Source organism: Gobio gobio, assembly GCF_949357685.1.
Source record: "Gobio gobio genome assembly, chromosome: 9".
Classification (NCBI taxonomy): Eukaryota; Metazoa; Chordata; class Actinopteri; order Cypriniformes; family Gobionidae; genus Gobio; species Gobio gobio.
Genome location: NC_137115.1, coordinates 884,754 through 899,753, shown reverse-complemented (window position 1 = coordinate 899,753; position 15,000 = coordinate 884,754). Strand labels below are relative to the sequence as shown.

Below are 15,000 nucleotides of genomic sequence, written 5' to 3'. Positions count from 1 at the left end.
ACCTACCCATCACACACACACACACACACACACACACACACACACACACTGCACCTGCCCCTAAACCTACCCATCACACACACACACACACACACACACACACACACACACTGCACCTGCCCCTAAACCTACCCATCACACACACACACACACACACACACTGCCCCTGCCCATCACAGGAGACTGTGCAGTTCACTTTCTGTGAAAAAAACCTCATTCTGTGATTTATAAGCATTTTGAAAAGTGAGGACATGGGTAACGTCCTCATATTTTACCCTCTTTTTGTAATACCCATGTCATTATACACATTTGTGTCCTGATATTTCACAAAAACATGCCCACACACACACACAAACACACACACACACACAACCACACACACCTCACACACTCAAAGATGCACAAACAACAACTTACAGCACTCCTGCTGATCTTGGAAAATTCCATTCTATTCTACTCTGTTCTGTTATTTCTATTCTATTCTATTATGTGATGTTTTTAGCTACTGTATTATGCTATATTCTTTTCTGTTATATTCTATTCTATTGTGTTCTCTTTTTGTTCTGTTATATTACATTCTGTTATATTATTTTTTATTCAATTGCATTTTATTCTATTTTATTATGTTTTTATTCTATTGTATTCTGTTCCGTTCTTTTTTCTATTCTATTCTATTCTATTCTATTCATTTTCAGTAATTTTGGTCCAAACAGACTTCCTCTATTCCTCTCTTCTGTTATGTAAGATGTCTCAGTGTTATTCGGACCCCACTGGTCTTGAATATATGTAGTGTTGTGTTCTGCAGAAGAGAGGTGTAAATGGCCTGATGAAATCAGGGTGTGCTAGCACCTGTTGGCCGGCTGGTACGCGCCGCAGCCGAGGTTGACGGAGAACTGCACCAGGTGAGTGTTTGCCCCGGGCAGCACGGGCAGCAGCTGCAGGAAGTCCAGAGCCCAGACGTGCCGGTTCGGCCCGCCGTGAGACTTCTGCTCGAGACAGAACTGAGTGGCCGGTGTCTGGAGCTCTGTGGGCAAACCAACGGAGACAACTGTAGGAGTCTGGAAAGAGCAGAGAAATGTCGAGGACGTCTGAATGAATGTGACATCAGAGGAAAGAGAAACACCACACATGCCAAACGGGTTACTTTAAAGAGCACCTATTGTGCCTTTCTGTACTTTCTGGCTCTACTAGAGCAGGTTTTCCTGCTATAATGTTGATTATTTCCTCATATTCTCCATTGTTGCGGCTCCTCTCTTCCCAGTCTGTCAGTAACGCTGTGTTTAGTTCCTGTCTCTATGAAGCCCCTCCTTCTGAAAAGCACACTGTGCTCTGATTGGTCGGCTGGAGCAGTGTGTTGTGATTGGTGTTTGGGAAATGTCCCGCCCCTTACCATAACCACCAGTCTCAACACACCACTAACTAACTCAACCAGGCCCCGCCCCTTTATTCTGCATGTGAATTATTATAATGAGGAATATTGTGATGTGTTGGTTCCCGGAAGAAAACTCGTTTCAGGAGTTCAGAAACACTGACACTTATATAGAGAAGAACTCAAACAGCAACATCACACACTGAAGACACGAGATAAAGCTGAACAGGTGCTCTTTATCTAAATCAGGGTTCCCACTCGTCCTGGAAAACCTGGAAAATTGATGACAAATTTTCCAGTCCTGGAAAACACATGGAAAATTAGAGAAAATGTAAAATGTCCTGGAAAATCTTGTTGTTGTCTGGGAAAATTCTTTAAAAAAAAGTTATTTCTTTAGCCGAGTATAAAGAGTTTATCGCTGGCCCAAACAATAAGCGCTAGTTACAGAAAGCACATTTTCAGGAATGCTGAGTTTGATACGTGTGAGTAGTATTTTGAAAAATTATGTTTAGTCTTGTGTTGCCACTTGCAGCCGTTAGCTAATGCTATAACTGCTCAAATGTATGCAGTGAATGTTAACTCGTAAGCTGCTCCCTAATCACATCATTTTGATATAAAGTCACATTTGTGTGTTATTAAGTCAGAATTGCAAGATATAGTCAGAATTGCGTGATATAAACTCGCAAGTCTTTTCTTCACAATTGAATTTTTTGCACAGTTGCAAGTCTGACTTCTTTTCTCAGAATTGTGAGATCTAAACTGCAATTGCAAGTTATAAAGTCAAATTCTGAGGAAAAAAGAATTGCAACAATTTTCGCGTTTATATCACAAATATGTAAACTCGTAATTGCGAGAAAGTCAGAATAGCGAGATAAAAAGTCACAATTACCTTTTCTTTCTATTCTGTGGTATTCCATAGTCATAATGTGTGATTAAGAGCTCATATTGAAAAATGCTGGATTGTTAAATAATGGCAATAAACTGGACGGCTTTTAAAGACTTAGAAAGCAATATTTGGCATGATCTTTGTCTTTTATTCCCACCGTAGTAAAATTGAAAATGTCCTGGAAAAGTACTGGAAAATGCTGAAAGAGAGTGGGAACCCTGTAAATCTGTACATAGACTCATAAGATCTTTACCCTGTAGGCCGAGTATGGCAGTATATCCAGGGTCACACGATCTTTTCTGCCCTCTGAGCGGCCGAAGAGGACGACATTATTCTTGCTGGACTCTCCAGGGTCGCAGCCTCCAGCACCTGCAGTGGACACGCAGAGGCCGACACTGAACACAACCAATCAGTGGCACCATAATGTGCCAGAGCAAGACGTACCCATGGTGAAGTGGAATCGCAGGTTTCCGTAGGCGCTGGTGTTCAGGTATGGAGTGCAAACCTTCCTTTGTCCATCTCTGAGAAAGACGAGCGCTGATCCAGACTCCACCTCCCCACACTGAGCTCCATACACCGCTCCATCCACCTCCCACCTGCAGTTCAACACACACACACTGCTTCACCTCATCTGCTCCACACATTAACCTGTTCAATTTAGTGTTTAGTGTTCGAAATGTTTCAACTAAATATCCAAATAAAGCTAGTTATTAAACTAAATTAACCATATAAACTAAATTACTGATCTAATTACTTATCTAAAGCCCACACTGTCACTGTATGATAATTGAAATTGACTGATGACATCACCGTTTTCTCCAGAATGGCTATACGGCGGACTAAAATTATGTTGCATTATTTTGCTGTTTAACACTGTAAAGCTGCTTTGAAACAATCTGCATTGTTAAAAGCACTATATAAATAAAGTTGACTTGACTTGACTTGACTTGTTAACTGCTTTTGAGCACAGATCTGAACTTAATTGGTTGTAGTTATACAGGCTGTGAGTTTGGATTGATTTGGTTGTGAGTGCGTTTGCAGAGAGACTCCGCCCACACACTCTTCTGATTGGCTGGATTGATTTGGTTGTGAGTGCGTTTGCAGAGAGACTCCGCCCACACACTCTTCTGATTGGCTGGATTGATTTGGTTGCGAGTGCAGTGCGTTTACAGAGAGACTCCGCCCACACACTCTTCTGATTGGCTGGATTGATTTGGTTGCGAGTGCAGTGCGTTTACAGAGAGACTCCACCCACACACTCTTCTGATTGGCTGGATTGATTTGGTTGTGAGTGCAGTGCATTTACAGAGAGACTCCGCCCACACACTCTTCTGATTGGCTGGATTTATTTGGTTGTGAGTGCATTTGCAGAGAGACTCCGCCCACACACTCTTCTGATTTGCTGGATTGATTTGGTTGTGAGTGCATTGCGTGTGGAGAGAGACTCCGCCCACACACTCTTCTGATTGGCTGGATTGATTTGGTTGTGAGTGCGTTTGCAGAGAGTGCGTTTGCAGAGAGACTCCGCCCACACACTCTTCTGATTGGCTGGATTGATTTGGTTGTGAGTGCAGTGCATTTACAGAGAGACTCCGCCCACACACTCTTCTGATTGGCTGGATTTATTTGGTTGTGAGTGCATTTGCAGAGAGACTCCGCCCACACACTCTTCTGATTTGCTGGATTGATTTGGTTGTGAGTGCATTGCGTGTGGAGAGAGACTCCGCCCACACACTCTTCTGATTGGCTGGATTGATTTGGTTGTGAGTGCGTTTGCAGAGAGTGCGTTTGCAGAGAGACTCCGCCCACACACTCTTCTGATTGGCTGGATTGATTTGGTTGTGAGTGCAGTGCATTTACAGAGAGACTCCGCCCACACACTCTTCTGATTGGCTGGATTTATTTGGTTGTGAGTGCATTTGCAGAGAGACTCCGCCCACACACTCTTCTGATTTGCTGGATTGATTTGGTTGTGAGTGCATTGCGTGTGGAGAGAGACTCCGCCCACACACTCTTCTGATTGGCTGGATTGATTTGGTTGTGAGTGCGTTTGCAGAGAGTGCGTTTGCAGAGAGACTCCGCCCACACACTCTTCTGATTGGCTGGATTGATTTGGTTGTGAGTGCACTTGCAGAGAGACTCCGCCCACACACTCTTCTGATTGGCTGGATTGATTTGGTTGTGAGTGCACTTGCAGAGAGACTCCGCCCACACACTCTTCTGATTGGCTGTGATTTTGGATTGATTTGGTGGCGAGTGCTGTTAAAAAACCACTTGTATGAATGCCAGTATTATTTGCGTATGATCATAAGACTCACCCACTCAGTGGACTCTCGAAGTCTTCCTCCCAGTAACTGCGGCCCTCTTCACGGTGCAGGTCGACGTCGCGTGTGGAGGCGAAGCTGTGCTCCAGTCCCTCTCCGCCATGGAAGTACAGGGAGTTTCCCTCCGACTGGCACGCATGCTGTTGAATGAGTCGAGAAGAAGCGTTATAGAGGTTTCTGACAGAGCTGAGACCTCTCCATGTCGCTTAAATAAAGAAATGAACATCAGCCTCTGCCTCAGTTCCTCCATGGGGTAAAGAGAAGCAGCTGCAGTGTAATAAACGAGCCACACGCCCTGACCGTTGATGTGTTGAGTAACATACTAAAGCACAAAGATGTACTTAAAGGGACACTTCAGTGGTTTAGCATTAGGCTTTGTATCAGCAGAAACCCAGTAGTATATTCAAATTATGGTACTTACCCCCCTCGTATCCCCCTGAGACGAGAGAATTATGCATTTTATTTCTGGATAAAATCCTCCGATGACGCAAATATCGTCATTTTGCATCATCGGAGGATTTTTTGGCCAGCCACTACAGCCACTAGATGGAGCTGTTCCGCATGTTATCACACCGCCCATAGGGGAGAGATCTCACACACAGAATGAGACACAGACGGCCACACGGACAATCATAACGGAGCGGTGCAGAGTAAAGTGAGTGTTTCAACTTTTCAATGAATTCCTGTGATAGTTTTGCTTCCATATGCGATCAGAAAACGTGCCAGACTGGCGCTTAACTAGGGTGACCACCATCAAACAAACCAAATGTGGGACAATTACTAAGTTTGTGTGGGACAATGTGGGACATGTTACCGACACTAAAACATAACCTGAAACTGTTACACAATGTATCTCTAACTTAATAAAAACATATGTATTCTGCCTTTCAGATGATAAAAATACTTTGTTCTTTAGTCACTTCCAGAAAACACCATTACATCACAATGTAACATTGTACATGTCATTTAAATTCAACATCAATGAGCCCAAAGGCAGCAGGCATCAGATCTGACCAAGTCCAATAATGAACAAATAAAATATAAAGCAACATGAAATTAGTTAATTGACAGTCTTATATATTATATTGTATATTAAGAATATAACCAATTTACAGAATTATCCATTCGTTTTCTACATGGAACAAATCCGCTCCACATTTTGATTGACAGCCGTCACAACCTACTAGTGACCGTGTTTACTCCTTTCTTTTCAACCACTGGATAGGATTTTAAAAACGGCTGTTGTTGTATTTGTGAAAGGCGGGATGTTACGTCTGACGAAGCGCTGCTAAATATGTCTAGGTGAAAAACAATGCCGCAAAAAGAATAAATTAAATGCTTTCTTAAAAAGGCAAAAGAACGCATGCATGTTTTCTTAATATGATAATTAAAAACCAACAGACTGATGAAAATGCGGGACATTTTCTCAATATGCCACATGCGGGACAAGGGGTGAAAATGCTGTGCGGTACAACGCAAAGCGGGACGGGTGGTCAGCCTACGCTTAACGTTACCTCAGCTCTTCATGAGGAATGAAATCTGACACTGCTGCGTCTGTGCCATGACTTTCGTTCGGCTCACTCACACTTTATTGAAAGACACGTTCAGTTTTTAATTGTAGTGTTTATTCTCTAACTGACGGTATACGGAGTGGCCTAGTAGGGCAGCGAAGCAAGTGCATTCTGGGAGTTGCTGTCTTTCATCCACATGAAAAAAAAAAACACTTTCTGTCTTTTCTCAGTCTAGAAGGCACCAAATTCAAAAATAATTCCACATTTCTACTGCATAAATGACCCAGTTTAAATACAAAGCTTAATGCTAAATCACTGAAGTAACCCTTTAAGTGGGTCAAAAAACACAACTCATTGCATTTAATATAAATTCAGACTATAATACATCCTCATTTATGTGTCATTACATCTAGCTCTCACTTAAGTATAGTCTTTTACATGTATATTATTGACATAACAAGCACTGTTTCAGTGTGTTTGATCATGTGACCTTGACTGTGGCTCCTGGGAAGAAGAGCCAGTTGGCCGTGTCCAGCGGGTCCAGGCTGTCCTCCAGCAGCGTGGGCCGGTCAGCACTGTTCAGAACCAGTATGTTGTCCAGACCCCAGCAGGACTCGTAGCCATCGGGCCCCGCGGGCGGCTCCTGACTCCAGCGCAGCTGCACAGACTCGCCTTTACATCGGGCAGGCAGAGGCAGCAGATGAACCACGGTGCTGCTGTTAGTGGGAGCCCTACCAGACCAGACATAGCACAACTGTAGAAACCCACACACAAGAGCTCCTGCCATCCAGACACTGAACCAGTGAGAGCTGCTGACTGTAATGCTGTGAGTGTGTGGGATACGTTTCCTAAAATACCTGATCTTTTCCAAGGCGATCCAGTCATCAGAGGAGTTCAGACCGCAGGAGACGATGATACTGGGGTCTGAGTAACTGAACCGACACGAACCAGATCCTGAGGAACACAAACACACCACAAACTGACACATCACCATAGCCTTATAGAGATGATGATGTTCTTCTTCAGTGCTTCTGTCTTGTTTTCCAGCACAAATATCTAAACATTCCTAAATCAAGATACATTTACTGGAAAAGATATTAAGACTGAAGTGAGTTTTAGCTTAAAACAAGAACACATACACTATATCGCCAGAAGTGTTGTGCCGCCCCTTCACATGCACATGAGCTTTAATGCCATCCCATTCTTCATCCGTAGGGTTTGATATGGAGTCGGCCACCCTTTGCAGCTCTAACAGCTTCAGCTCTTCTGGGAAGGCTTTCCTCAAGGTTTAGGAGTGTGTTTATGGGGATTCTTCATTTGTGATGTTGGACGAGAAGGCCTGGCTCTCAGTCTCCGCTCTAATTCATCCCAAAGCTGTTCTATCGGGTTGAGGTCAGGACTCCAGTTCCTCCACACCAAACTCCTCATCCATGTCTTTATGAAGACGCTTCGAGCACTGGAGCAGTCATGCTGGGACAGGAAGGGGCCGTCCCCAAACTGGGCCCACAAAGTTGGGAGTATGAAATTGTCCAAAATGTCTTGGTGAAGCATTAATAGTTCCTTTCACTGGAACTAACCCCTGAAAAACAACCACTGCATCCCACGCTTTGCATTGCTCTTGGTGATGTAAGGCTTGGATGAGCTGCTCGGCCATAGAAACCCATTCCATGAAGCTCTACACACTGTTCTTGAGCTCATCTGAAGGACACAGGAGTTTGGAGGTCTGGAGCTCTTGACACTATAGAAAGTTGGCCACTTCTGTGACCCTCAGCATGCGCTGACCCCGCTCTTTTTGGCTGAGTTGCTGTTGTTCCCAATCGCTTCCACTTTGTTATAATCCCACTAACAGTTGAGCGTGGAATATTTAGTAGTGAGGAAATGTCCCGAATGGACTTATTGCACAGGTGTCCACCGATCACGGCCCCACGCTTGAGTTCTCTGAGCTCTTGAGAGCGGCCCATTCTCTCACTAATGTGTGTAGAAGCAAGCACACACACACACACACACACACACACACACACACACTCCTGAGAGCGGCCCATTCTCTCACTAATGTGTGTAGAAGCAAACACACACACACACACACACACACACACTCCTGAGAGCGGCCCATTCTCTCACTAATGTGTGTAGAAGCAAACACACACACACACACACACACACACACACACACACACACACACACACACACACTCCTGAGAGCGGCCCATTCTCTCACTAATGTGTGTAGAAGCGTCTGCAGGCCTAGAGCTTGATTTACACACCTGTGGCCATGAAGGGGTTCAACACCTGAACTCCTGAAACCTGAATTTTAATGTAATTCTTGATGTGTGTCTTGATTTAAGAATGTTTAGATATTTAGACTGGAAAACAAGACAAAAATACTGAGGAAGAAAACATAGTTTGATGGCTCTAAGGACTGATAACGCTGACCGACAGTACGAGTGCAGAAAGACGGTGATGCTCACCTAAAGCAAACTGCAGGATAGACGCTGTGCTTGTGTTCAGAGCCACTGAGGTCTAAAAGAGATGATAAAATCATGAGCTTCTCAAAAGCACTCAGGAATGTTGTGTTAGTTTATGAGATACAGCACTATGAAGCTAGAACCGTCTCTAATTCACTCGATTACATGTTTTTCTAAAAGACAATTACCAGTTCTCTCTGTCCAAAGGGCTCACAGAACGTCACTGCTTTCCCGTGCATCAGCGCTCCACACTGCTCTCCCACCTCACAGTTACTGCAGTCCGACCTGACAGAACCAGAGAATCAACGTGAACAACTGATGCAGTCAATACAAAATACTCAGGAGGAAAAGAGAAGCAGCTTCTCTGCCAAAGAGAGATGAGTGCCACCCACCAGATACTGAGATTGAGCTCTTCTTGTGTGTTGTGTTCGAAATCATCGCGGAGAACAGCATGATCACCATGAACCACAGCTTCACACCAGCAGAAGACCATGAGAGAGGACAGACAGAGCAACAGTGTGTGAGTGTGTGTGTGTGTGCGAGTGTGTGTGGGTAAGAGAGTGTGTGTCTGTTTGCTGATGCTTTTACTCACCTAGACTGGGCCGCAGAGGAGATTCAGTGGGAGCTTAGACAGACAGAAGGACAAAAAACACAAAAACATTTTTAATGGGTGCACATTACACACTTAATTTGCATAAATGAACGAGAACGTCTGGTAAGTAACATTATATTGTGGACATTTAATCTTCTTCAGTCGTGACTGCAAGCGACACACCGAAGATTGCAATATTCTGATTCTCAGGCATTGATTGGTCAAACATTTTTCTCTAATGTCAGTTAAACAGTTTGACATATTTCTCTCTCTCTCTTTCTGTCTTTCGTTCTGCACGTTAGAGTAACTAATTGGCATGATCCTGGAAAACTTTAGAACTGATGGTACAGTGATCATAAAATGTTTGACAGATGGCAAAAGCAGCACCGCAAAAAAGATGTTCTGTCTCAGTGCTTCTGTCTTGTTTTCCAGCATCTGAACATTCTTAAATCAAGAGACATTTACTGGAGAAGCAAAACGACTGTAGATATTAAGTCTTGTTTAATTAAAATGTGTCAAAATGAAGTGAGTTCTTGCTGCCAATGGGGTCAGAAAAATAAACTTCATCCAAAGGGAAAACGTCTCGGGTTACGAATGTAACCATGGTTCCCTGAGAAGGGGAATGAGACACTGCGTCCTAGGACGCTATGGGGAACGCCTCCAGCATCACCGGTGTCTGAAACATGACAATAACATCAGCCTGCGACAGCTTATGATGTCACTACACTAAAGGGATGCAGGGTTACATTTGTTACAGAGACTTGCACTGTGTCCTAGGACGCTTTGGGAAACAAATACCCTCTCTGTCATGCTGAAGGAATGAATGCTGTAACAGCTGATATAAAGTCAATGACTCCACCACCAGCGGCTGTCCTGACTCTATTCCCTAGGGCTACACACCCCACGGGCAGAGCTCAGAGTCTGGTATTCTTATTCTTGGGACTATGGCCAATGATAAGGAATATCCTGCCTGCCACTTCAGGGAACACAGAAGCCCTGACGAGTGGAGGGCTCAGGAAAACCACTCTCAAACGAGAGGAGACACTCAAGACCAATATTCTCAATGAGGTTTGCAGAGAGTCAACAACCTGATAGTATCCCAGGGGAGCTCAGCGAGACAACTCTCTAAATGAGAGGAGACCTACATACTACACCAAGGACTGCTTACCAAGGAAAGAAACAAAAGAGCCTGATAACACGATACTGCCATCCAGGCGGAGCGCTTTAAACTGAGAGGAAACCTTACCAATGCCCGCCCTGAAGACAGTTAAAGGATTAGTTCACTTTTAAATAAACTTTTCCTGATGATTTCCTTACCCCCATGTCATCCAAGATGTCCATGTCTTTCTTTCTTCAGTCGAAAATAAATTAAAGTTTTTGATGAAAACATTCCAGGATTTTTCTCCATATAATGGACTTCAATGGGCTCCAAACGGTTCAAGGTCCATATGACAGTTTCAGTGCAGCTTTAAAGGGCTTTAAACGATACCAGACGATGAATAAGGGTCTTATCTAGCCTTGCTCTGTTCTGTGATGCGCAATTACGTTGAAAAGGTCACGCTTGACGTAGGCGGAACTACAGAGTCAGTGTTTACAAGTTGAACGTGCACATACTAAGTCAAACGCCGTTTACAAAAAAAGGGAGTTAAAAGGTAAAACAACAATGTCGTATGATTTTGAACTTTGAGGAGAAGATGAGATGGAGTTTTTTGCCCTGCCTTTTTGAACCGGAATACACAAAGGAAGAAATTAGGCAGATGGAAGAGACTGCTGCAGCGACACACACCTCTCAAACATCGGGCGGATGAAGATCTAACGAGACGTGGTGGTGCACATGTGGCCAACCACTGCCAACAGAGTAAGAATCTCAATCCCGCCATTAGAATCAGTCATTGAGTCAGCTGGTGAGACTCTGTTTCCATCTCGCAGCATTTGTGCTTATAAAACTTAAACTTTTTTTTTTTTTAATGGCCGATCGTTTGGCTAGATGAGACCCTTATTCATCGTCTGGTCTCGTTTGAAGCTGCACTAAAACTGTCATTTGGACCTTGACCCGTTTGGAGCCCATTGAAGTCCATTATATGGAGAAACACCCTGGAATGTTTTCATCAAAAACCTTAATTTCTTTTCGACTGAAGAAAGAAAGACATGGACATCTTGGATGACATGGGGGTGAGTAAATTATCAGCAAAAGTTTATTTAAAAGTGAATCCTTTAACCAAGGAGGCTCAAAAAAGCAGAGCTCACAGAGCGGAGGCTTCAGCGAGAGGAAGCCTAACTACATCACCTCACCCAGGAGGCTCACAGAGAGCCATACAACATGGACATGTTATATTATGTGGAGCTCTGGGGAGCGAGGGTCTCAGCATGACAGGCCTAACAACACTCCACCTTAAAGACAAGGAGGCTCACAGAGAGCCATACCACTCTATGACACTATAGCGGAAGGCTGGAATAGAGCAGAGGACCTTACTCATAACTGGGAAGGTTCAACTCCATGCTCATCCTAAATGACCAATGGGAGCTACCAGCTAAGGCTAGCTACAACCATTGTAAATGTGCTCCATTTGCTCCTCTTGTCTAGCCTGACAAGCCAGACCCACATCCAGATGTTGGGTCTGGAAACTCACCATTGGCAGGGCTCAAGCCGAGGGGCGGGATAAACGGTTGTCAATTGGATAGCGCCATGAGCGCCACAACCAACCAGAGCAAAGAAGAAGGTGAAGCCTAGCTAACGTTAGTTGATAGATGTTCGCCATATCCGGTCGGCAAAACTTCGAACATATTTTCTTTTCTTAAGAATGACTTCAGTGCCGTTCTTTGTTCTTTTCTCAAAGAAAAGCTCAACTCCAAGTCTTCCAGAGTCGCGGCCAAAGCAGATTCAAAAGACCGCTGTTCGCCAGCTTCTTTGTTTATGAGTAGCACGCAGAACCTCCGCAACTCTGCCGGGACGCTCCGTCATTATGTTAAGCCCGCCCACCGACTCTACACACGCTGTGATTGGCCTGACCAGAGTTTGGTTTTTCCAGCTCTCTGGTCTACCGAGAGTTGCTAGACTACACTCGCGGCAAAATAAATGTTCTGCCACTAGGGTGCGTCTAGATTTCTAGGCTACCTCTTGTCCTGCCTCCTTGTTTCCAAACCACACACCCTCTCATTTAGTCGTTGTTGAGTGTTGTCAACTGTTCTCAGCTCCCTTTATAATGTGCTCTTTCCCTCTTGTTTTGCCAGTTTGTTGTGCTACTGTGTACTTCCATGTGCTACGTTGCGCTATTGTGTGTTATATATTGTGCTACCTTGTACTTCCATTTATTTTTCTCCATTAGGTCACCTAATGGGGTTTTGGTTTCCTTGCCACTGTTGCCTCTGGCTTGGCTTGCTCAGTTGGGGACACTACATTTTTCAACTAAACATCGAAATACATCTAAATAATAAACTAAATTAACCATTTAAACTAAATTACTGATCAAATTATTGATCTAAAGCCCACACTGTCACTGTATGATACTTGAAATTTTTCCAGAATGGCTATACAGTTGAATAAAATTATGCTGCGTTATTTTCCTGTTTAACACTGTAAAGCTGCTTTGAAACAATCTACATTGTTAAAAGCGCTATATAAATAAAGTTGACATGACTTGACTTGACTTGTATTTAGTTGTTACTGATAGTCTTCAGTGGTTGCTAGTTAAAGGGATAGTTCACCCAAAAGAAGATAGAGTGTTTGTAACCAAGCAGATAGAGCAACTATTGACTACCAAAGTATTTTTTTTCCTACTATGGTAGTCAATAGTTGCTCTATCTGCTTGGTTACAAACATTCTTCACTATATCTTCTTTTGTGTTCAGCAGAACAAAGAAACTCATACAGGTTTGGAACAACTTGAGGGTGAGTAAATGATGACAGAATTTTCATTTTTGGGTGAACTATCCCTTTAAGTTATTAGTAGTTGTAGTGAAGTTGTGTCTTGTGTTTGCTGTGTCTCTAGCCTCTTCTAGTCCTGTCTTGCAGGCTGAGTGTCCCTGACCGCTCATCGTATTTGCCGGGCAGCCTGACCTGAGCACTGCCTGATCTATCCTCGTGTTCTGTCTTACCATCACACTCATCCTGGGCTGGATACAGCGGCTGCTCTCTTAGCCTACCTGCCATGGTGCTTCGTTGTTTGGACTGTTATCACCTCTTCTCCCTCAATATCTTGTCTTGTCAATAAATCTTGAGTTCTCTCTCATTGATCCCTGACACTCCCTTTGCTCCGCTTTCAGAACCGCAGGGTGCAGACGCTTTATTCTCATCCCTCGAGAGAGAATAAACAGCGACCACATCATAAAGAGTGTGTTCAACCTCCCTGGAGAACTGAACTCGCACTCCTTGCCCAAACACACAACACACAAGTCGTGTGTCCTCAAGTGCCGTCTCTGATACGGAGGCACACATGTCCAAAAACGCTTGGCTGAGTGATCGTCTTCACATGTGCATAAACAAAAGAAGTTGTAGACGTGTTTACTCATGGCCGCACCAGCAGTGAAGTCAAAAGCTGTCGCCGGCTAATGGTGTTTAGACACGAGCTTCAGACACCCGTTACGCTGGAGCCGTTCCCCATAGTGTCCTAGGACACAGTGTCTCCTTCCCATTTGAAAGGGAACAAGATTATTTTCCCATTGGCAGATATTTGATCTTGTTTTAAGCAAAAAAACATTTTGACACATTTTTCATGAAACAAGACTGAATATCTGAAGTCATTTTGATTCTCATGTGCTGGAAAACAAGACAGAAACACTGAGAAGGAACAGCTTCACCGTGGAAAAAGCCTTTAATCGATGTTCAGATCAGTTTTGACGACTTTACAACCCCAAATCAGAAAAAGTTGGGACAGTATGGAAAACGCAAATAAATAAAAAAAGAAGTGATTTCTAAATTTACTTTGACTTGTATTTCATTGCAGACAATATGAACACAAAATATTTCATGTTTTGTCTGGTCAACTTCATGTCATTTGTAAATATGCATCCTTTCCTGTCATTCAGACCTGCAACACATTTCAAAAAAAGTTGGGACAGGAGCAATTTAGGGCTAGTGATGAGGTAAAATGGTTAAATAATGATGTGATTTGAAACAGGTGATGTCAACAGGTGATTGTAATTATGATTTGGTACAAAAGCAGCATCCAAGAAAGGTCTAATCCTTTCGGAGCAAAGATGGGCCGAGGATCGCCAGTTTGCCAACAAATACGTGAGAAAATTATTGAAATGTTTAAAAACAATGTTCCTCAAAGAAAGATAGGAAGAGATTTGGATATTTCACATTCAACAGTGCATAACATAATTAAAAGATTCAAGGAATCTGGAGGAATTTCAGTGCGTAAAGGACAAGGGCGCAAGCCTAAGCTGAACAACCGTGATCTCCGATCCCTCAGGCGGCACTGCATCAAGAATCGTCATCTAGAAGCCATATCACCACATGGGCTCAGGACTACTTTGGCAAACCTTTGTCAAGTACCACAATACGTAGTTACATCCACAAATGCCAGTTAAAACTGTACTGTGCCAAAAGGAAGCCCTATGTTAACAGTGTCCAGAAGCGCCTTCGACTTCTCTGGGCTCGAGGCATCTGGGATGGACCATCACACAGTGGAAACGTGTACTGTGCTCAGATGAATCAGTATTTGAGGTATTTTTTGGGAGGAATGGACGCCGTGTGCTCCGGACCAAAGAAGAAAAGGATCATCCAGACTGTTACCAGCAACAAGTCCAAAAGCCAGGGTCTGTCATGGTCTGGGGTTGTGTCAGTGCCCTTGGCAAAGGTAACTTGCACTTCTGTGAAGGCTCCATTAATGCTGAAAAGTACATCGAGATT

The 15,000-nt window shown here is 43.7% G+C and overlaps 1 protein-coding gene across 6 annotated transcripts in view; it reads right to left on the bottom strand.

Annotated features, from left to right (window-relative positions):
• The window catches only part of reln (reelin), a 191,536-nt gene that overhangs the window by 89,273 nt on the left and 87,263 nt on the right, over positions 1 to 15,000 (bottom strand). For all 6 annotated transcript variants that reach the window (XR_013817130.1, XR_013817131.1, XM_079824663.1 and 3 more), the window contains exons 5-14: positions 9,148 to 9,180; positions 8,948 to 9,026; positions 8,744 to 8,840; positions 8,559 to 8,610; positions 6,948 to 7,044; positions 6,581 to 6,821; positions 4,574 to 4,719; positions 2,700 to 2,851; positions 2,509 to 2,624; positions 850 to 1,058 (exon numbers count right to left, since the gene is read on the bottom strand). Coding sequence is in view for 4 of the 6 variants with exons in the window: in XM_079824663.1 (XP_079680789.1) it covers positions 850 to 1,058; positions 2,509 to 2,624; positions 2,700 to 2,851; positions 4,574 to 4,719; positions 6,581 to 6,821; positions 6,948 to 7,044; positions 8,559 to 8,610; positions 8,744 to 8,840; positions 8,948 to 9,026; positions 9,148 to 9,180 (1,222 nt within the window). In the remaining 2 variants the exon portion in view is untranslated. The remainder of the gene's footprint in view (positions 1 to 849; positions 1,059 to 2,508; positions 2,625 to 2,699; positions 2,852 to 4,573; positions 4,720 to 6,580; positions 6,822 to 6,947; positions 7,045 to 8,558; positions 8,611 to 8,743; positions 8,841 to 8,947; positions 9,027 to 9,147; positions 9,181 to 15,000) is intronic.